This window comes from Pristiophorus japonicus, chromosome 32 (genome assembly GCF_044704955.1).
Source record: "Pristiophorus japonicus isolate sPriJap1 chromosome 32, sPriJap1.hap1, whole genome shotgun sequence".
Taxonomy (NCBI): Eukaryota; Metazoa; Chordata; class Chondrichthyes; family Pristiophoridae; genus Pristiophorus; species Pristiophorus japonicus.
This window is the reverse complement of record NC_092008.1, coordinates 9,787,717-9,814,498: the sequence shown is the minus strand read 5'-3', so window position 1 is coordinate 9,814,498 and position 26,782 is coordinate 9,787,717. Positions and strand designations below refer to the sequence as shown.

General features: G+C 49.2%; 1 protein-coding gene across 1 annotated transcript in view; it reads right to left on the bottom strand.

Annotated features, from left to right (window-relative positions):
- Positions 1-1,785: 1,785 nt before the first annotated feature.
- The window catches only part of LOC139240568 (transcription cofactor vestigial-like protein 4), a 73,540-nt gene continuing 48,543 nt past the window's right edge, over positions 1,786-26,782 (bottom strand). The window contains exon 6 of the mRNA XM_070869113.1: positions 1,786-2,030. Within this exon, the coding sequence (XP_070725214.1) occupies positions 1,786-2,030 (245 nt within the window). The remainder of the gene's footprint in view (positions 2,031-26,782) is intronic.

Here is a 26,782-nt window from a genome sequence, read left to right as displayed (position 1 = left end):
AACCGATTGTCCACACGACCCTCACCAGACTCTCGTTGCGTCTTGTCTATATCTCGCTGGAGGGCCACCTGATACCAAAGATGTGGCTCTCCCAAAGCAGGCGCCCTACTCGGAACTCCTTCACGTCAGGTGGGCAGAGGAAACGTTACAGGGGACCACCCTCAAAGCCTCCCTGATAAAGTGCAATATCCCCACCGACACCTGGGAGTCCCTGGGCCCAAAGACCAGTCCTGCCCTAAGTGGAGGAAGTGCATCCGGGAGGGGCGCTGAGCACCTCGAGTCTCGTCGCCGAGAGCGTGCAGAAACCAAGCGCAGGCAGCGGAAGGAGCGTGCGGCAAACCAGTCCCACCCTCCCCTTCCCTCAACCACTGTCTGTCCCACCTGTGACAGGGACTGTGGTTCCCGTATTGGACTGTTCAGCCACCTAAGGACTCATTTTTAGAGTGGAAACAAGTCTTCCTCGATTCCGAGGGACTGCCGATGAGGATGATGATCTCCTGTGGACAATAGCCAGTGATGTGCAGGAATGGGTTGCAGGCTCCTTCGGTCCTTTATTAACAGTTCCACACGAGACTTCAAGAGCTCCAAATCTCAGGACAACCCAGTAAGGAACCTCCCGGAAGACCAGGTTCAAATTCCCTTTCTACAACATTTGCGGAAGATTGTCAAGGGAGCTGTTTCACCGGGGTGCCTCGTTAAGGGTGAAGGGTCTGTCAATTCAGGTTTGTAAAAATTAGTTCTGGGTCTGGCCGTTTATCGCCCGCCTCCCAGTCGCCCCTCGAGAAGGTGGCGGTGAGCCTCCTTCTTGAACCGCTGCAGTCCGTGTGGTGAAGGTGCTCCCACAGTGCTGTTCGGGAGGGAGTTCCAGGATTGGGACCCAGCGACGATGGAGGAACGGCCGATATATTCCCAAGTCGAGGGACGGTGTGTGTGACTGGGAGGGGAACGTGGAGGGGGTGGTGTTCCCATGGACCTGCTGCCCTTGACCTTCGAGGCGGGTAGAGGTCGCGGGTTTGGGAGGTGCTGCCGAAGAAGCCTTGGCGAGTTGCCGCGGTGCATCTTGTAGACGGTACACTGGTGCGCCGGTGGTGGAGGGAGTGTGAACAAGCGAGGGAATGTCCAGTCTTTAAAAGAAGGAAGGGGGTGGGAGATCGATTGCAATGATGAGTTTTCAGTCCAGCTTTTTCACACCTCTGTTTCAAGGAGGAGAAACTTCATTGAAGAGAATTAATGTGCTGGACCCAGTGTGGACAAGGGGAGAGAGATTCACATCTCTGCCATATTGGTCCTGATATTGACTCGATCCGAGTGTTGATATCGTCCGTGGTTCATGGAACGCCCAAACACACCTGTTCTCCAGAGAGGAGTGGGGTGTGACGTATGTACCTGTGCGTATTCTCGCCGGTTGGTCGGGCTGCTGAGTTGGGAGGGGCTTAGCCCGTCACGTGATGTTCACAAGACTCAAGAAAACCCCGGCCAGGTGGTTGTGAGCCCGGTGTGGATGAACTAGTAATGTGTAGTGTGATCGTTAAACCTTTTGCGAATAAACCAACCGGTTCTCAAAAGCAACGTGCTGCTACGAATTCCTAAGCAAAGAACCCACGGAGCGAATACGTTAACAGATGGGGTGAAAGACGCGAGCCTCCAATACCTCGTGGCGCCCTCCTTTAGTGGACAGAGTCAGTCAGTTTGAGCTCTGTCTGCACGGAGGGCGTGCGAATGGGGACGGGGGGGGGGGGGAGGGGGGGAGGGGAGGGAGTGTCCGACAGACCCCCGCCCTGTGGCCTACGAAGCGGTCACGTCGGGGGAAGGAGCCCCCTCTGCCCGGAGGTCCGGCATTTCAGCCCCAGGCCCGCCGGACGTCCGGATCTGCAGCCACTTGGCACCCAGGGCCTTGGCGAAATGGTCGTCCACGGAGCCGGTGGTAGAGACGGATGTGGCGGCCGGCTCGGGGGCCCTGTAGTCCTTGCCCAGGCTCCTGCGGAAATGCTCCTCCACCACGGAGTCGCAGGCCTCAATCTGCTCGCACGCTGGGGAGAGAGGAAAGAAAGAAATGCCATTGCCACAGTGCTTTTCACCACGCCCCCAAGCCTTCCACGCCCAATCAAGGACTGTTTATTTGGAGTGCGCTCACTGTTGCAATGTGGGAAACGCCAATTTGCGCACAGCAAGCTCCCACACACAGCAACGTGACAATGACCCAGATTGTATATTTTTTTAGTGATGATTGAGGGACCAATATTGGCCCCAGAACACCGGGGCTATCGGCCGCTCCCTGCTCTTCTTCCAAGATAGTGCCCTGGGATCTTTTACGTCCACCTGAAAGAGTATATTGGGCCTCAGTTTAACGGCTCATCCGAAAGACGGCACCTCCGACAGTGCGGCACTCCCTCAGTACCGCCCCTCCGACAGTGCGGCGCTCCCTCAGTACTGCCCCTCCGACAGTGCGGGGCTCCCTCAGTACTACCCCTCCGACAGTGCGGCACTCCCTCAGTACCGCCCCTCCGACAGTGCGACACTCCCTCAGGACTGCCCCTCCGACAGTGCGGCGCTCCCTCAGTACTGCCCCTCCGACAGTGCGACACTCCCTCAGTACCGCCCCTCCGACAGTGCGACACTCCCTCAGTACTGCCCCTCCGACAGTGCGGCGCTCCCTCAGGACTGCCCCTCCGACAGTGCGGCGCTCCCTCAGTACTGCCCCTCCGACAGTGCGACACTCCCTCAGGACTGCCCCTCCGACAGTGCGGCGCTCCCTCAGGACTGCCCCTCCGACAGTGCGACACTCCCTCAGTACTGCCCCTCCGACAGTGTGACACTCCCTCAGGACTGCCCCTCCGACAGTGCGACACTCCCTCAGTACCGCCCCTCCGACAGTGCGACACTCCCTCAGTACTGCCCCTCCGACAGTGCGACACTCCCTCAGTACTGCCCCTCCGACAGTGCGGGGCTCCCTCAGTACCGCCCCTCCGACAGTGCGGCACTCCCTCAGTACCGCCCCTCCGATAGTGTCACACTCCCTCAGGACTTCCCCTCCGATAGTGCGGCGCTCCCTCAGTACCGCCCCTCTGACAGTGTGGCACTACCTCAGTAACGCCCCTCTCTCACTCTCTCAGTACTGCCCCGCCAATAGTGCGACACTCCCTCAGTACCGCCACTCCGACAGTGCGGCGCTCCCTCAGTACACCCCCTCCAACAATGCGGCACTCCCTCAGTACCGCCCCTCCGACAGTGCGGCGCTCCCTCAGTACACCTCCTCCAACAGTGCGGCGCTCCCTCAGTACCGCCCCTCCGACAGTGCGGCGCTCCCTCAGTACACCCCCTCCAACAGTGCGGCGCTCCCTCAGTACACCCCCTCCAACAGTGCGGCACTCCCTCAGTACTGCCCCTCCGACAGTACAGCGCTCCCTCAGTACTGCATTGGAGTGACAGCCTAAATTTTTGCACTCGCCCTTCTGACTCAAAGGCGAGAGCGTTACCCACTGAGCCATGGTTGACCAAGAGAGAAGAGGGGGTTTGAAAAGGCAGCTAGCTACAAGTGACAGTCTCAAACACTCTGATATACATCACACCCTTAACTGTAACACTGATATACCCCACACCCCTTACTGTAACACTGATATACCCCACACCCCTCACTGTAACACTGATATACACCACAACCCTCACTGTAACACTTATATAACCCACACCCCTCACTGTAACACTGATATACATCACACCCTTAACAGTAACACTGATATACCTCACACCCCTCACTTTAAATCTGAAATACCCCACAGCCGTCACTGTAACACACAGATATACATCTCACTGTAACACTGATATACCGCAGACCTCTCACTGTAGCACTGATATACCCCACACCCCTCACTGTAACACTGATATACCCCACACCCCTCACTGTAAATCTGATATACCCCACAGCCCTCACTGTAACACTGATATACCCCACACCCCTCACTGTAACACGGACAAACCCATCACCCCTCACTGTAACACTGATATACCTCACACCCCTCACTGTAACACTGATATACCTCACACCCCTCACTGTAACACTGATATACCCCACACCCCTCACTGTAACACTGATATACCTCACACCCCTCTCTGTAACACTGATATACCTCACACCCCTCACTGTAACACTGATATACCTCACACCCCTCTCTGTAACACTGATATACCACACAAACCTCACTGTAACACACAGATATACATCTCACTGTAACACTGATATACCTCACACTCCTCACTGTAACACTGATATAAAGCACACCCCTCACTGTAACACTGATATACCCCACACCTTCCCTGTAACACTTATATACCCCACACCCCTCCCTGTAACACTGATATACCCCACACCCCTCATTGTAACACTTGATATACCCCACACACCTTAATGTAACACTGAAAGACCCCACACCCCTTACTGTAACACTGATATACCCCACACCCCTCACTGTAACACTGATATACCCCACAACCCTCACTGTAACACTTATATAACCCACACCCCTCACTGTAACACTGATATACATCACACCCTTAACTGTAACACTGATATACCTCACACCCCTCACTTTAAATCTGATATACCCCACAGCCCTCACTGTAACACACAGATATACATCTCACTGTAACACTGATATACTGCAGACCTCTCACTGTAGCACTGATATACCCCACACCCCTCACTGTAACACTGATATACCCCACACCCCTCACTGTAAATCTGATATACCCCACAGCCCTCACTGTAACACTGATATACCCCACTCCCCTCACTGTAACACTGACATACCCATCACCCCTCACTGTAACACTGCTATACCTCACACCCCTCACTGTAACACTGATATAAAGCACACCCCTCACTGTAACACTGATATACCCCACACCTTCCCTGTAACACTTATATACCCCACACCCCTCCCTGTAACACTGATATACCCCACACCCCTCATTGTAACACTTGATATACCCCACACACCTTAATGTAACACTGAAAGACCCCACACCCCTTACTGTAACACTGATATACCCCACACCCCTCACTGTAACACTGATATACCCCACAACCCTCACTGTAACACTTATATAACCCACACCCCTCACTGTAACACTGATATACATCACACCCTTAACTGTAACACTGATATACCTCACACCACTCACTTTAAATCTGATATACCCCACAGCCCTCACTGTAACACACAGATATACATCTCACTGTAACACTGATATACTGCAGACCTCTCACTGTAGCACTGATATACCCCACACCCCTCACTGTAACACTGATATACCCCACACCCCTCACTGTAAATCTGATATACCCCACAGCCCTCACTGTAACACTGATATACCCCACTCCCCTCACTGTAACACTGACATACCCATCACCCCTCACTGTAACACTGATATACCCCACACCCCTCACTGTAACACTGTTATACCGCACACCCCTCACTGTAACACTGATATACCCCACAGCCCTCACTGTAACACTGATATACCCCACACCCCTCACTGTAACACTGACAAACCCATCACCCCTCACTGTAACACTGATATACCTCACACCCCTCACTGTAACACTGATATACCCCACAGCCCTCACTATAACACTGATATACCCCACTCCCCTCACTGTAACACTGACATACCCATCACCCCTCACTGTAACACTGATATACCTCACACCCCTCACTGCAACACTGATATAACCCACCCCCTCACTGTAACACTGATATACCCCACATCCCTCACTGTAACACTCTGATATACACCACACCCCTCACTTTAACACTGATATAGCCATTGCCCCTCACTGTAGCACTGAGATACCCCACGCCCCTCAGTGTAACACTGATATAATCCACACCCCTCACTGTTATAGTGATATACCCCATACCCCTTACTGGAACACTGATATACCCCACACCCCTCTCTGTAACACTGATAAACCACACACCCCTCACTGTAACACTGATATACACAACACCCTCACTGTAACGCTCTGATAGACCCCACTCCCCTCTCTGTTACACTGATATACCCCACACCCCTCACTGTAACACTGATATACCCCACACCCCTCACTGTAACACTGATATATGCCACACCCCTCTCTGTAACACTGATATACCGTACACCCCTCACTGTAACACTGATATATGCCACACCCCTCACTGTAACACTGATATACCCAACACGTCTCACTGCAACACTGATATACCCCACACCCCTCACTGTAACACTGATATACCCCACTCCCCTCTCTGTTACACTGATATACACCACACCCCTCACTGTAACACTGATATACCCCACACCCCTCACTGCCACACTGATATACCCAACACGTCTCACTGTAATACCCCACACCCCTCACTGTAACACTGATATACCCCACTCCCCTCTCTGTTACACTGATATACACCACACCCCTCACTGTAACACCGATATACCACACAACCATCACTGTAACATTGATATACCGCACACCCCTCACTGTAACACTGATATACCCGACACCCCTCACTGTAATGTTGATACACCCCACACTCCTCAGTGCAACACTGATATACCCCACACCCATCACTGTGAATCTGAGAGACCCCACAGCCCTCACTGTAACACTGATATACCCCACACACCTCAACACTGAAAGATCCCACACACCTCACTGTAACACTGATATACCACACGCCCCTCACTGTAATACTGTTATACCGCACACCCCTCACTGTAACACTGATATACTCCACAAGCCTCAATGGAGAAGTGATATACACCACACCCCTCACTGTAACACACAAATATACATCTCGCCGTAACACTGATATATCCCTCACTGTAACACTGATATACCCCACACCCCTCACTGTAACACTGATATACGCCACACCCCTCCATATAACACTGATATACCCAACACGTCTCACTGTAACACTGATATACACCACACCCCTCACTGTAACACTGATATACCCCACTCCCCTCTCTGTTACACTGATATACACCACACCCCTCACTGTAACACTGATATACCCCACACCCCTCACTGCAACACTGATATACCCAACACGTCTCACTGTAACACTGATATACCCCACACCCCTCACTGTAACACTGATATATGCCACACCCCTCTCTGTAACACTGATATACCCTACACCCCTCACTGTAACACTGATATATGCCACACCCCTCACTGTAACACTGATATGCCCCACACCACTCACTGTAACACTGATATACCTCACACCCCTCACTGCAATACTGATATAACCCACCCCCTCACTGTAACACTGATATACCCCACATCCCTCACTATAACACTCTGATATACACCACACCCCTCACTTTAACACTGATATAGCCATTGCCCCTCACTGTAGCACTGAGATACCCCACGCCCCTCACTGTAACACTGATATACCCCACTCCCCTCTCTGTTACACTGATATACACCACACCCCTCACTGTAACACTGATATACCCCACACCCCTCACTGCAACACTGATATACCCAACACGTCTCACTGTAACACTGATATACCCCACACCCCTCACTGTAACACTGATATACCCCACTCCCCTCTCTGTTACACTGATATACACCACACCCCTCACTGTAACACCGATATACCACACACCCATCACTGTAACATTGATATACCGCACACCCCTCACTGTAACACTGATATACCCGACACCCCTCACTGTAATGTTGATACACCCCACACTCCTCAGTGCAACACTGATATACCCCACACCCATCACTGTAAATCTGAGAGACCCCACAGCCCTCACTGTAACACTGATATACCCCACACACCTCAGCACTGAAAGATCCCACACACCTCACTGTAACACTGATATACCACACGCCCCTCACTGTAATACTGTTATACCGCACACCCCTCACTGTAACACTGATATACTCCACAAGCCTCAATGGAGAAGTGATATACACCACACCCCTCACTGTAACACACAGATATACATCTCGCCGTAACACTGATATATCCCTCACTGTAACACTGATATACCCCACACCCCTCACTGTAACACTGATATACGCCACACCCCTCCATATAACACTGATATACCCAACACGTCTCACTGTAACACTGATATACCCCACACCCCTCACTGTAACACTGATATACCCAACTCCCCTCTCTGTTACACTGATATACACCACACCCCTCACTGTAACACTGATATACCCCACACCCCTCACTGCAACACTGATATACCCAACACGTCTCACTGTAACCCAGATATACCCCACACCCCTCACTGTAACACTGATATATGCCACACCCCTCTCTGTAACACTGATATACCCTACACCCCTCACTGTAACACTGATATATGCCACACCCCTCACTGTAACACTGATATACCCAACACGTCTCACTGAAACACTGATATACCCCACACCCCTCACTGTAACACTGATATACCCCACTCCACTCTCTGTTACACTGATATACACCACACCCCTCACTGTAACACTGATATACCCCACACCCCTCACTGCAACACTGATATACCCAACACGTCTCACTGTAACACTGATATACCCCACACCCCTCACTGTAACACTGATATACCCCACTCCCCTCTCTGTTACACTGATATACACCACACCCCTCACTATAACACCGATATACCACACACCCATCACTGTAACATTGATATACCGCACACCCCTCACTGTAACACTGATATACCCGACACCCCTCACTGTAATGTTGATACACCCCACACTCCTCAGTGCAACACTGATATACCCCACACCCATCACTGTAAATCTGAGAGACCCCACAGCCCTCACTGTAACACTGATATACCCCACACACCTCAACACTGAAAGATCCCACACACCTCACTGTAACACTGATATACCACACGCCCCTCACTGTAATACTGTTATACCGCACACCCCTCACTGTAACACTGATATACTCCACAAGCCTCAATGGAGAAGTGATATACACCACACCCCTCACTGTAACACACAGATATACATCTCACCGTAACACTGATATATCCCTCACTGTAACACTGATATACCCCACACCCCTCACTGTAACACTGATATACGGCACACCCCTCTATATAACACTGATATACCCAACACGTCTCACTGTAACACTGATATACTCCATACCCCTCACTGTAACACTGATATACCCCACTCCCCTCTCTGTTACACTGATATACACCACACCCCTCACTGTAACACTGATATACCCCACACCCCTCACTGCAACACTGATATACCCAACACGTCTCACTGTAACACTGATATACCCCACACCCCTCACTGTAACACTGATATACCCCACTCCCCTCTCTGTTACACTGATATACACCACACCCCTCACTGTAACACTGATATACCCCACACCCCTCACTGCAACACTGATATACCCAACACGTCTCACTGTAACACTGATATACCCCACACCCCTCACTGTAACACTGATATACGACACACTCCTCCCTATAACACTGATATACCCCACGCCCCTCACTGTAACACTGATATAACCCACACCCCTCACTGTATCACTGCTATACCCCACGCCCATCACTGTTATAGTGATATACCCCATACCCCTTACTGTAACCTGATATACCCCACACCCCTCTCTGTAACACTGATATACCACACACACCTCACTGTAACACACAGATATACATCTCACTGTAACACGGATATACCGCAGACCCCTCACTGTAACACTGATATGCCGCAGACTCCTCACTGTAACCCAGATATACCCCACACCCCTCCCTGTAACACTGATATACCCCACACCCCTCCCTGTACACTGAAAGACCACACACCCCTCACTGTAACACTTATATACCACACGCCTCTCACTGGAACACTGATATACCCCACACTCCTCTCTGTAACACTGATATACCTCACACCCCTCACTGCAACACTGATATAACCCACCCCCTCACTGTAACACTGATATACCCCACATCCCTCACTGTAACACTCTGATATACACCACACCCCTCACTTTAACACTGATATAGCCATTGCCCCTCACTGTAGCACTGAGATACCCCACGCCCCTCAGTGTAACACTGATATAATCCACACCTCTCACTGTTATAGTGATATACCCCATACCCCTTACTGGAACACTGATATACCCCACACCCCTCTCTGTAACACTGATATACCACACACCCCTCACTGTAACACTGATATACACAACACCCCTCACTGTAACGCTCTGATAGACCCCACTCCCCTCTCTGTTACACTGATATACCCCACACCCCTCACTGTAAGACTGATATACACCACACCCCTCACTGTAACACTGATATATGCCACACCCCTCTCTGTAACACTGATATACCGTACACCCCTCACTGTAACACTGATATATGCCACACTCCTCACTGTAACACTGATATACCCAACACGTCTCACTGTAACACTGATATACCCCACACCCCTCACTGTAACACTGATATACCCCACACCCCTCACTGTAACACTGATATACTCCACATCCCTCACTGCAACACTGATATACCCCACAACCCTCACTGTAACACAGATATACCCCACACCCCTCACTGCGACACTGATATACCCAACACGTCTCACTGTAATACCCCACACCCCTCACTGTAACACTGATATACCCCACTCCCCTCTCTGTTACACTGATATACACCACACCCCTCACTGTAACACCGATATACCACACACCCATCACTGTAACATTGATATACCGCACACCCCTCACTGTAACACTGATATACCCGACACCCCTCACTGTAATGTTGATACACCCCACACTCCTCAGTGCAACACTGATATACCCCACACCCATCACTGTAAATCTGAGAGACCCCACAGCCCTCACTGTAACACTGATATACCCCACACACCTCAACACTGAAAGATCCCACACACCTCACTGTAACACTGATATACCACACGCCCCTCACTTTAACACTGATATAGCCATTGCCCCTCACTGTAGCACTGAGATACCCCACGCCCCTCAGTGTAACACTGATATAATCCACACCTCTCACTGTTATAGTGATATACCCCATACCCCTTACTGGAACACTGATATACCCCACACCCCTCTCTGTAACACTGATATACCACACACCCCTCACTGTAACACTGATATACACAACACCCCTCACTGTAACGCTCTGATAGACCCCACTCCCCTCTCTGTTACACTGATATACCCCACACCCCTCACTGTAAGACTGATATACCCCACACCCCTCACTGTAACACTGATATATGCCACACCCCTCTCTGTAACACTGATATACCGTACACCCCTCACTGTAACACTGATATATGCCACACTCCTCACTGTAACACTGATATACCCAACACGTCTCACTGTAACACTGATATACCCCACACCCCTCACTGTAACACTGATATACCCCACACCCCTCACTGTAACACTGATATACCCCACACCCCTCACTGTAACACTGATATACTCCACATCCCTCACTGCAACACTGATATACCCCACAACCCTCACTGTAACACAGATATACCCCACACCCCTCACTGCGACACTGATATACCCAACACGTCTCACTGTAATACCCCACACCCCTCACTGTAACACTGATATACACCACACCCCTCACTGTAACACCGATATACCACACACCCATCACTGTAACATTGATATACCGCACACCCCTCACTGTAACACTGATATACCCGACACCCCTCACTGTAATGTTGATACACCCCACACTCCTCAGTGCAACACTGATATACCCCACACCCATCACTGTAAATCTGAGAGACCCCACAGCCCTCACTGTAACACTGATATACCCCACACACCTCAACACTGAAAGATCCCACACACCTCACTGTAACACTGATATACCACACGCCCCTCACTTTAACACTGATATAGCCATTGCCCCTCACTGTAGCACTGAGATACCCCACGCCCCTCAGTGTAACACTGATATAATCCACACCCCTCACTGCGACACTGATATACCCAACACGTCTCACTGTAATACCCCACACCCCTCACTGTAACACTGATATACCCCACTCCCCTCTCTGTTACACTGATATACACCACACCCCTCACTGTAACACCGATATACCACACACCCATCACTGTAACATTGATATACCGCACACCCCTCACTGTAACACTGATATACCCGACACCCCTCACTGTAATGTTGATACACCCCACACTCCTCAGTGCAACACTGATATACCCCACACCCATCACTGTAAATCTGAGAGACCCCACAGCCCTCACTGTAACACTGATATACCCCACACACCTCAACACTGAAAGATCCCACACACCTCACTGTAACACTGATATACCACACGCCCCTCACTGTAATACTGTTATACCGCACACCCCTCACTGTAACACTGATATACTCCACAAGCCTCAATGGAGAAGTGATATACACCACACCCCTCACTGTAACACACAGATATACATCTCGCCGTAACACTGATATATCCCTCACTGTAACACTGATATACCCCACACCCCTCACTGTAACACTGATATACGCCACACCCCTCCATATAACACTGATATACCCAACACGTCTCACTGTAACACTGATATACCCCACACCCCTCACTGTAACACTGATATACCCCACTCCCCTCTCTGTTACACTGATATACACCACACCCCTCACTGTAACACTGATATACCCCACACCCCTCAGTGCAACACTGATATACCCAACACGTCTCACTGTAACACTGATATACCCCACACCCCTCACTGTAACACTGATATACCCCACTCCCCTCTCTGTTACACTGATATACACCACACCCCTCACTGTAACACTGATATACCCCACACCCCTCACTGCAACACTGATATACCCAACACGTCTCACTGTAACACTGATATACCCCACACCCCTCACTGTAACACTGATATATGTCACACCCCTCTCTGTAACACTGATATACCCTACACCCTTCACTGTAACACTGATATATGCCACACCCCTCACTGTAACACTGATATACCCCACACCCCTCACAGTAACACTGATATACCTCACACCCCTCACTGCAACAGATATAACCCACCCCCTCACTGTAACACTGATATACCCCACATCCCTCACTGTAACACTCTGATATACACCACACCCCTCACTTTAACACTGATATAGCCATTGCCCCTCACTGTAGCACTGAGATACCCCACGCCCCTCAGTGTAACACTGATATAATCCACACCCCTCACTGTTATAGTGATATACCCCATACCCCTTACTGGAACACTGATATACCCCACACCCCTCTCTGTAACACTGATATACCACACACCCCTCACTGTAACACTGATATACACAACACCCCTCACTGTAACGCTCTGATAGACCCCACTCCCCTCTCTGTTACACTGATATACCCCACACCCCTCACTGTAACACTGATATACCCCACACCCCTCACTGTAACACTGATATATGCCACACCCCTCTCTGTAACACTGATATACCGTACACCCCTCACTGTAACACTGATATATGCCACACCCCTCACTGTAACACTGATATACCCAACACGTCTCACTGTAACACTGATATACCCCACACCCCTCACTGTAACACTGATATACCCCACTCCCCTCTCTGTTACACTGATATACACCACACCCCTCACTGTAACACTGATATACCCCACACCCCTCACTGCAACACTGATATACCCAACACGTCTCACTGTAATATCCCACACCCCTCACTGTAACACTAATATACCCCACTCCCCTCTCTGTTACACTGATATACACCACACCCCTCACTGTAACACCGATATACCACACACCCATCACTGTAACATTGATATGCCGCACACCCCTCACTGTAACACTGATATACCCGACACCCCTCACTGTAATGTTGATACACCCCACACTCCTCAGTGCAACACTGATATACCCCACACCCATCACTGTAAATCTGAGAGACCCCACAGCCCTCACTGTAACACTGATATACCCCACACACCTCAACACTGAAATATCCCACACACCTCACTGTAACACTGATATACCACACGCCCCTCACTGTAATACTGTTATACCGCACACCCCTCACTGTAACACTGATATACTCCACAAGCCTCAATGGAGAAGTGATATACACCACACCCCTCACTGTAACACACAGATATACATCTCACCGTAACACTGATATATCCCTCACTGTAACACTGATATACCCCACACCCCTCACTGTAACACTGATATACGCCACACCCCTCCATATAACACTGATATACCCAACACGTCTTACTGTAACACTGATACACCCCACACCCCTCACTGTAACACTGATATACCCCACTCCCCTCTCTGTTACACTGATATACACCACACCCCTCACTGTAACACTGATATACCCCACACCCCTCACTGCAACACTGATATACCCAACACGTCTCACTCTAACACTGATATACCCCACACCCCTCACTGTAACACTGATATACCCCACTCCCCTCTCTGTTGCACTGATATACACCACACCCCTCACTGTAACACCGATATACCACACACCCATCACTGTAACATTGATATACCGCACACCCCTCACTGTAGCACTGATATACCCGACACCCCTCACTGTAATGTTGATACACCCCACACTCCTCAGTGCAACACTGATATACCCCACACCCATCACTGTAAATCTGAGAGACCCCACAGCCCTCACTGTAACACTGATATACCCCACACACCTCAACACTGAAAGATCCCACACACCTCACTGTAACACTGATATACCACACGCCCCTCACTGTAATATTGTTATACTGAACACCCCTCACTGTAACACTGATATACTCCACAAGCCTCAATGGAGAAGTGATATACACCACACCCCTCACTGTAACACACAGATATACATCTCGCCGTAACACAGATATATCCCTCACTGTAACACTGATATACCCCACACCCCTCACTGTAACACTGATATACGCCACACCCCTCCATATAACACTGATATACCCAACACGTCTCACTGTAACACTGATATACCCCACACCCCTCACTGTAACACTGATATACCCCACTCCCCTCTCTGTTACACTGATATACACCACACCCCTCACTGTAACACTGATATACCCCACACCCCTCACTGCAACACTGATATACCCAACACGTCTCACTGTAACACTGATATACCCCACACCCCTCACTGTAACACTGATATATGCCACACCCCTCTCTGTAACACTGATATACCCTACACCCCTCACTGTAACACTGATATATGCCACACCCCTCACTGTAACACTGATATGCCCCACACCACTCACTGTAACACTGATATACCTCACACCCCTCACTGCAATACTGATATAACCCACCCCCTCACTGTAACACTGATATACCCCACATCCCTCACTGTAACACTCTGATATACACCACACCCCTCACTTTAACACTGATATAGCCATTGCCCCTCACTGTAGCACTGAGATACCCCACGCCCCTCAGTGTAACACTGATATAATCCACACCCCTCACTGTTATAGTGATTTACCCCATACCCCTTACTGGAACACTGATATACCCCACACCCCTCTCTGTAACACTGATAAACCACACACCCCTCACTGTAACACTGATATACACAACACCCTCACTGTAACGCTCTGATAGACCCCACTCCCCTCTCTGTTACACTGATATACCCCACACCCCTCACTGTAACACTGATATACCCCACACCCCTCACTGTAACACTGATATATGCCACACCCCTCTCTGTAACACTGATATACCGTACACCCCTCACTGTAACACTGATATATGCCACACCCCTCACTGTAACACTGATATACCCAACATGTCTCACTGCAACACTGATATACCCCACACCCCTCACTGTAACACTGATATACCCCACTCCCCTCTCTGTTACACTGATATACACCACACCCCTCACTGTAACACTGATATACCCCACACCCCTCACTGTAACACTGATATGCCCCACACCACTCACTGTAACACTGATATACCTCACACCCCTCACTGCAACAGATATAACCCACCCCCTCACTGTAACACTGATATACCCCACATCCCTCACTGTAACACTCTGATATACACCACACCCCTCACTTTAACACTGATATAGCCATTGCCCCTCACTGTAGCACTGAGATACCCCACGCCCCTCAGTGTAACACTGATATAATCCACACCCCTCACTGTTATAGTGATATACCCCATACCCCTTACTGGAACACTGATATACCCCACACCCCTCTCTGTAACACTGATATACCACACACCCCTCACTGTAACACTGATATACACAACACCCCTCACTGTAACGCTCTGATAGACCCCACTCCCCTCTCTGTTACACTGATATACCCCACACCCCTCACTGTAACACTGATATACCCCACACCCCTCACTGTAACACTGATATATGCCACACCCCTCTCTGTAACACTGATATACCGTACACCCCTCACTGTAACACTGATATATGCCACACCCCTCACTGTAACACTGATATACCCAACACGTCTCACTGTAACACTGATATACCCCACACCCCTCACTGTAACACTGATATACCCCACTCCCCTCTCTGTTACACTGATATACACCACACCCCTCACTGTAACACTGATATACCCCACACCCCTCACTGCAACACTGATATACCCAACACGTCTCACTGTAATATCCCACACCCCTCACTGTAACACTAATATACCCCACTCCCCTCTCTGTTACACTGATATACACCACACCCCTCACTGTAACACCGATATACCACACACCCATCACTGTAACATTGATATGCCGCACACCCCTCACTGTAACACTGATATACCCGACACCCCTCACTGTAATGTTGATACACCCCACACTCCTCAGTGCAACACTGATATACCCCACACCCATCACTGTAAATCTGAGAGACCCCACAGCCCTCACTGTAACACTGATATACCCCACACACCTCAACACTGAAATATCCCACACACCTCACTGTAACACTGATATACCACACGCCCCTCACTGTAATACTGTTATACCGCACACCCCTCACTGTAACACTGATATACTCCACAAGCCTCAATGGAGAAGTGATATACACCACACCCCTCACTGTAACACACAGATATACATCTCACCGTAACACTGATATATCCCTCACTGTAACACTGATATACCCCACACCCCTCACTGTAACACTGATATACGCCACACCCCTCCATATAACACTGATATACCCAACACGTCTTACTGTAACACTGATACACCCCACACCCCTCACTGTAACACTGATATACCCCACTCCCCTCTCTGTTACACTGATATACACCACACCCCTCACTGTAACACTGATATACCCCACACCCCTCACTGCAACACTGATATACCCAACACGTCTCACTCTAACACTGATATACCCCACACCCCTCACTGTAACACTGATATACCCCACTCCCCTCTCTGTTGCACTGATATACACCACACCCCTCACTGTAACACCGATATACCACACACCCATCACTGTAACATTGATATACCGCACACCCCTCACTGTAGCACTGATATACCCGACACCCCTCACTGTAATGTTGATACACCCCACACTCCTCAGTGCAACACTGATATACCCCACACCCATCACTGTAAATCTGAGAGACCCCACAGCCCTCACTGTAACACTGATATACCCCACACACCTCAACACTGAAAGATCCCACACACCTCACTGTAACACTGATATACCACACGCCCCTCACTGTAATATTGTTATACTGAACACCCCTCACTGTAACACTGATATACTCCACAAGCCTCAATGGAGAAGTGATATACACCACACCCCTCACTGTAACACACAGATATACATCTCGCCGTAACACAGATATATCCCTCACTGTAACACTGATATACCCCACACCCCTCACTGTAACACTGATATACGCCACACCCCTCCATATAACACTGATATACCCAACACGTCTCACTGTAACACTGATATACCCCACACCCCTCACTGTAACACTGATATACCCCACTCCCCTCTCTGTTACACTGATATACACCACACCCCTCACTGTAACACTGATATACCCCACACCCCTCACTGCAACACTGATATACCCAACACGTCTCACTGTAACACTGATATACCCCACACCCCTCACTGTAACACTGATATATGCCACACCCCTCTCTGTAACACTGATATACCCTACACCCCTCACTGTAACACTGATATATGCCACACCCCTCACTGTAACACTGATATGCCCCACACCACTCACTGTAACACTGATATACCTCACACCCCTCACTGCAATACTGATATAACCCACCCCCTCACTGTAACACTGATATACCCCACATCCCTCACTGTAACACTCTGATATACACCACACCCCTCACTTTAACACTGATATAGCCATTGCCCCTCACTGTAGCACTGAGATACCCCACGCCCCTCAGTGTAACACTGATATAATCCACACCCCTCACTGTTATAGTGATTTACCCCATACCCCTTACTGGAACACTGATATACCCCACACCCCTCTCTGTAACACTGATAAACCACACACCCCTCACTGTAACACTGATATACACAACACCCTCACTGTAACGCTCTGATAGACCCCACTCCCCTCTCTGTTACACTGATATACCCCACACCCCTCACTGTAACACTGATATACCCCACACCCCTCACTGTAACACTGATATATGCCACACCCCTCTCTGTAACACTGATATACCGTACACCCCTCACTGTAACACTGATATATGCCACACCCCTCACTGTAACACTGATATACCCAACATGTCTCACTGCAACACTGATATACCCCACACCCCTCACTGTAACACTGATATACCCCACTCCCCTCTCTGTTACACTGATATACACCACACCCCTCACTGTAACACTGATATACCCCACACCCCTCACTGCCACACTGATATACCCAACACGTCTCACTGTAATACCCCACACCCCTCACTGTAACACTGATATACCCCACTCCCCTCTCTGTTACACTGATATACACCACACCCCTCACTGTAACACCGATATACCACACAACCATCACTGTAACATTGATATACCGCACACCCCTCACTGTAACACTGATATACCCGACACCCCTCACTGTAATGTTGATACACCCCACACTCCTCAGTGCAACACTGATATACCCCACACCCATCACTGTAAATCTGAGAGACCCCACAGCCCTCACTGTAACACTGATATACCCCACACACCTCAACACTGAAAGATCCCACACACCTCACTGTAACACTGATATACCACACGCCCCTCACTGTAATACTGTTATACCGCACACCCCTCACTGTAACACTGATATACTCCACAAGCCTCAATGGAGAAGTGATATACACCACACCCCTCACTGTAACACACAAATATACATCTCGCCGTAACACTGATATATCCCTCACTGTAACACTGATATACCCCACACCCCTCACTGTAACACTGATATACGCCACACCCCTCCATATAACACTGATATACCCAACACGTCTCACTGTAACACTGATATACCCCACACCCCTCACTGTAACACTGATATACCCCACTCCCCTCTCTGTTACAGTGATATACACCACACCCCTCACTGTAACACTGATATACCCCACACCCCTCACTGCAACACTGATATACCCAACACGTCTCACTGTAACACTGATATACCCCACACCCCTCACTGTAACACTGATATATGCCACACCCCTCTCTGTTACACTGATATACCCTACACCCCTCACTGTAACACTGATATATGCCACACCCCTCACTGTAACACTGATATGCCCCACACCACTCACTGTAACACTGATATACCTCACACCCCTCACTGCAATACTGATATAACCCACCCGCTCACTGTAACACTGATATACCCCACATCCCTCACTGCAACACTCTGATATACACCACACCCCTCACTTTAACACTGATATAGCCATTGCCCCTCACTGTAGCACTGAGATACCCCACGCCCCTCACTGTAACACTGATATACCCCACTCCCCTCTCTGTTACACTGATATACACCACACCCCTCACTGTAACACTGATATACCCCACACCCCTCACTGCAACACTGATATACCCAACACGTCTCACTGTAACACTGATATACCCCACACCCCTCACTGTAACACTGATATACCCCACTCCCCTCTCTGTTACACTGATATACACCACACCCCTCACTGTAACACCGATATACCACACACCCATCACTGTAACATTGATATACCGCACACCCCTCACTGTAACACTGATATACCCGACACCCCTCACTGTAATGTTGATACACCCCACACTCCTCAGTGCAACACTGATATACCCCACACCCATCACTGTAAATCTGAGAGACCCCACAGCCCTCACTGTAACATTGATATACCCCACACACCTCAACACTGAAAGATCCCACACACCTCACTGTAACACTGATATACCACACGCCCCTCACTGTAATACTGTTATACCGCACACCCCTCACTGTAACACTGATATACTCCACAAGCCTCAATGGAGAAGTGATATACACCACACCCCTCACTGTAACACACAGATATACATCTCACCGTAACACTGATATATCCCTCACTGTAACACTGATATACCCCACACCCCTCACTGTAACACTCTGATATACACCACACCCCTCACTTTAACACTGATATACCCCACTCCCCTCTCTGTTACACTGATATACACCACACCCCTCACTGTAACACCGATATACCACACACCCATCACTGTAACATTGATATACCGCACACCCCTCACTGTAACACTGATATACCCGACACCCCTCACTGTAATGTTGATACACCCCACACTCCTCAGTGCAACACTGATATACCCCACACCCATCACTGTAAATCTGAGAGACCCCACAGCCCTCACTGTAACACTGATATACCCCACACACCTCAGCACTGAAAGATCCCACACACCTCACTGTAACACTGATATACCACACGCCCCTCACTGTAATACTGTTATACCGCACACCCCTCACTGTAACACTGATATACTCCACAAGCCTCAATGGAGAAGTGATATACACCACACCCCTCACTGTAACACACAGATATACATCTCGCCGTAACACTGATATATCCCTCACTGTAACACTGATATACCCCACACCCCTCACTGTAACACTGATATACGCCACACCCCTCCATATAACACTGATATACCCAACACGTCTCACTGTAACACTGATATACCCCACACCCCTCACTGTAACACTGATATACCCAACTCCCCTCTCTGTTACACTGATATACACCACACCCCTCACTGTAACACTGATATACCCCACACCCCTCACTGCAACACTGATATACCCAACACGTCTCACTGTAACCCAGATATACCCCACACCCCTCACTGTAACACTGATATATGCCACACCCCTCTCTGTAACACTGATATACCCTACACCCCTCACTGTAACACTGATATATGCCACACCCCTCACTGTAACACTGATATACCCAACACGTCTCACTGAAACACTGATATACCCCACACCCCTCACTGTAACACTGATATACCCCACTCCACTCTCTGTTACACTGATATACACCACACCCCTCACTGTAACACTGATATACCCCACACCCCTCACTGCAACACTGATATACCCAACACGTCTCACTGTAACACTGATATACCCCACACCCCTCACTGTAACACTGATATACCCCACTCCCCTCTCTGTTACACTGATATACACCACACCCCTCACTATAACACCGATATACCACACACCCATCACTGTAACATTGATATACCGCACACCCCTCACTGTAACACTGATATACCCGACACCCCTCACTGTAATGTTGATACACCCCACACTCCTCAGTGCAACACTGATATACCCCACACCCATCACTGTAAATCTGAGAGACCCCACAGCCCTCACTGTAACACTGATATAACCCACACCCCTCACTGTAACACTGCTATACCCCACGCCCATCACTGTTATAGTGATATACCCCATACCCCTTACTGTAACCTGATATACCCCACACCCCTCTCTGTAACACTGATATACCACACACACCTCACTGTAACACACAGATATACATCTCACTGTAACACGGATATACCGCAGACCCCTCACTGTAACACTGATATGCCGCAGACTCCTCACTGTAACCCAGATATACCCCACACCCCTCCCTGTAACACTGATATACCCCACACCCCTCCCTGTACACTGAAAGACCACACACCCCTCACTGTAACACTTATATACCACACGCCTCTCACTGGAACACTGATATACCCCACATTCCTCTCTGTAACACTGATATACCTCACACCCCTCACTGCAACACTGATATAACCCACCCCCTCACTGTAACACTGATATACCCCACATCCCTCACTGTAACACTCTGATATACACCACACCCCTCACTTTAACACTGATATAGCCATTGCCCCTCACTGTAGCACTGAGATACCCCACGCCCCTCAGTGTAACACTGATATAATCCACACCTCTCACTGTTATAGTGATATACCCCATACCCCTTACTGGAACACTGATATACCCCACACCCCTCTCTGTAACACTGATATACCACACACCCCTCACTGTAACACTGATATACACAACACCCCTCACTGTAACGCTCTGATAGACCCCACTCCCCTCTCTGTTACACTGATATACCCCACACCCCTCACTGTAAGACTGATATACCCCACACCCCTCACTGTAACACTGATATATGCCACACCCCTCTCTGTAACACTGATATACCGTACACCCCTCACTGTAACACTGATATATGCCACACTCCTCACTGTAACACTGATATACCCAACACGTCTCACTGTAACACTGATATACCCCACACCCCTCACTGTAACACTGATATACCCCACACCCCTCACTGTAACACTGATATACTCCACATCCCTCACTGCAACACTGATATACCCCACAACCCTCACTGTAACACAGATATACCCCACACCCCTCACTGCGACACTGATATACCCAACACGTCTCACTGTAATACCCCACACCCCTCACTGTAACACTGATATACCCCACTCCCCTCTCTGTTACACTGATATACACCACACCCCTCACTGTAACACCGATATACCACACACCCATCACTGTAACATTGATATACCGCACACCCCTCACTGTAACACTGATATACCCGACACCCCTCACTGTAATGTTGATACACCCCACACTCCTCAGTGCAACACTGATATACCCCACACCCATCACTGTAAATCTGAGAGACCCCACAGCCCTCACTGTAACACTGATATACCCCACACACCTCAACACTGAAAGATCCCACACACCTCACTGTAACACTGATATACCACACGCCCCTCACTGTAATACTGTTATACCGCACACCCCTCACTGTAACACTGATATACTCCACAAGCCTCAATGGAGAAGTGATATACACCACACCCCTCACTGTAACACACAGATATACATCTCGCCGTAACACTGATATATCCCTCACTGTAACACTGATATACCCCACACCCCTCACTGTAACACTGATATACGCCACACCCCTCCATATAACACTGATATACCCAACACGTCTCACTGTAACACTGATATACCCCACACCCCTCACTGTAACACTGATATACCCCACTCCCCTCTCTGTTACACTGATATACACCACACCCCTCACTGTAACACTGATATACCCCACACCCCTCAGTGCAACACTGATATACCCAACACGTCTCACTGTAACACTGATATACCCCACACCCCTCACTGTAACACTGATATACCCCACTCCCCTCTCTGTTACACTGATATACACCACACCCCTCACTGTAACACTGATATACCCCACACCCCTCACTGCAACACTGATATACCCAACACGTCTCACTGTAACACTGATATACCCCACACCCCTCACTGTAACACTGATATATGTCACACCCCTCTCTGTAACACTGATATACCCTACACCCTTCACTGTAACACTGATATATGCCACACCCCTCACTGTAACACTGATATACCCCACACCCCTCACAGTAACACTGATATACCTCACACCCCTCACTGCAACAGATATAACCCACCCCCTCACTGTAACACTGATATACCCCACATCCCTCACTGTAACACTCTGATATACACCACACCCCTCACTTTAACACTGATATAGCCATTGCCCCTCACTGTAGCACTGAGATACCCCACGCCCCTCAGTGTAACACTGATATACCCCACTCCCCTCTCTGTTACACTGATATACACCACACCCCTCACTGTAACACCGATATACCACACACCCATCACTGTAACATTGATATGCCGCACACCCCTCACTGTAACACTGATATACCCGACACCCCTCACTGTAATGTTGATACACCCCACACTCCTCAGTGCAACACTGATATACCCCACACCCATCACTGTAAATCTGAGAGACCCCACAGCCCTCACTGTAACACTGATATACCCCACACACCTCAACACTGAAATATCCCACACACCTCACTGTAACACTGATATACCACACGCCCCTCACTGTAATACTGTTATACCGCACACCCCTCACTGTAACACTGATATACTCCACAAGCCTCAATGGAGAAGTGATATACACCACACCCCTCACTGTAACACACAGATATACATCTCACCGTAACACTGATATATCCCTCACTGTAACACTGATATACCCCACACCCCTCACTGTAACACTGATATACGCCACACCCCTCCATATAACACTGATATACCCAACACGTCTTACTGTAACACTGATACACCCCACACCCCTCACTGTAACACTGATATACCCCACTCCCCTCTCTGTTACACTGATATACACCACACCCCTCACTGTAACACTGATATACCCCACACCCCTCACTGCAACACTGATATACCCAACACGTCTCACTGTAACACTGATATACCCCACACCCCTCACTGTAACACTGATATACCCCACTCCCCTCTCTGTTGCACTGATATACACCACACCCCTCACTGTAACACCGATATACCACACACCCATCACTGTAACATTGATATACCGCACACCCCTCACTGTAGCACTGATATACCCGACACCCCTCACTGTAATGTTGATACACCCCACACTCCTCAGTGCAACACTGATATACCCCACACCCATCACTGTAAATCTGAGAGACCCCACAGCCCTCACTGTAACACTGATATACCCCACACACCTCAACACTGAAAGATCCCACACACCTCACTGTAACACTGATATACCACACGCCCCTCACTGTAATATTGTTATACTGAACACCCCTCACTGTAACACTGATATACTCCACAAGCCTCAATGGAGAAGTGATATACACCACACCCCTCACTGTAACACACAGATATACATCTCGCCGTAACACAGATATATCCCTCACTGTAACACTGATATACCCCACACCCCTCACTGTAACACTGATATACGCCACACCCCTCCATATAACACTGATATACCCAACACGTCTCACTGTAACACTGATATACCCCACACCCCTCACTGTAACACTGATATACCCCACTCCCCTCTCTGTTACACTGATATACACCACACCCCTCACTGTAACACTGATATACCCCACACCCCTCACTGCAACACTGATATACCCAACACGTCTCACTGTAACACTGATATACCCCACACCCCTCACTGTAACACTGATATATGCCACACCCCTCTCTGTAACACTGATATACCCTACACCCCTCACTGTAACACTGATATATGCCACACCCCTCACTGTAACACTGATATGCCCCACACCACTCACTGTAACACTGATATACCTCACACCCCTCACTGCAATACTGATATAACCCACCCCCTCACTGTAACACTGATATACCCCACATCCCTCACTGTAACACTCTGATATACACCACACCCCTCACTTTAACACTGATATAGCCATTGCCCCTCACTGTAGCACTGAGATACCCCACGCCCCTCAGTGTAACACTGATATAATCCACACCCCTCACTGTTATAGTGATTTACCCCATACCCCTTACTGGAACACTGATATACCCCACACCCCTCTCTGTAACACTGATAAACCACACACCCCTCACTGTAACACTGATATACACAACACCCTCACTGTAACGCTCTGATAGACCCCACTCCCCTCTCTGTTACACTGATATACCCCACACCCCTCACTGTAACACTGATATACCCCACACCCCTCACTGTAACACTGATATATGCCACACCCCTCTCTGTAACACTGATATACCGTACACCCCTCACTGTAACACTGATATATGCCACACCCCTCACTGTAACACTGATATACCCAACATGTCTCACTGCAACACTGATATACCCCACACCCCTCACTGTAACACTGATATACCCCACTCCCCTCTCTGTTACACTGATATACACCACACCCCTCACTGTAACACTGATATACCCCACACCCCTCACTGCCACACTGATATACCCAACACGTCTCACTGTAATACCCCACACCCCTCACTGTAACACTGATATACCCCACTCCCCTCTCTGTTACACTGATATACACCACACCCCTCACTGTAACACCGATATACCAC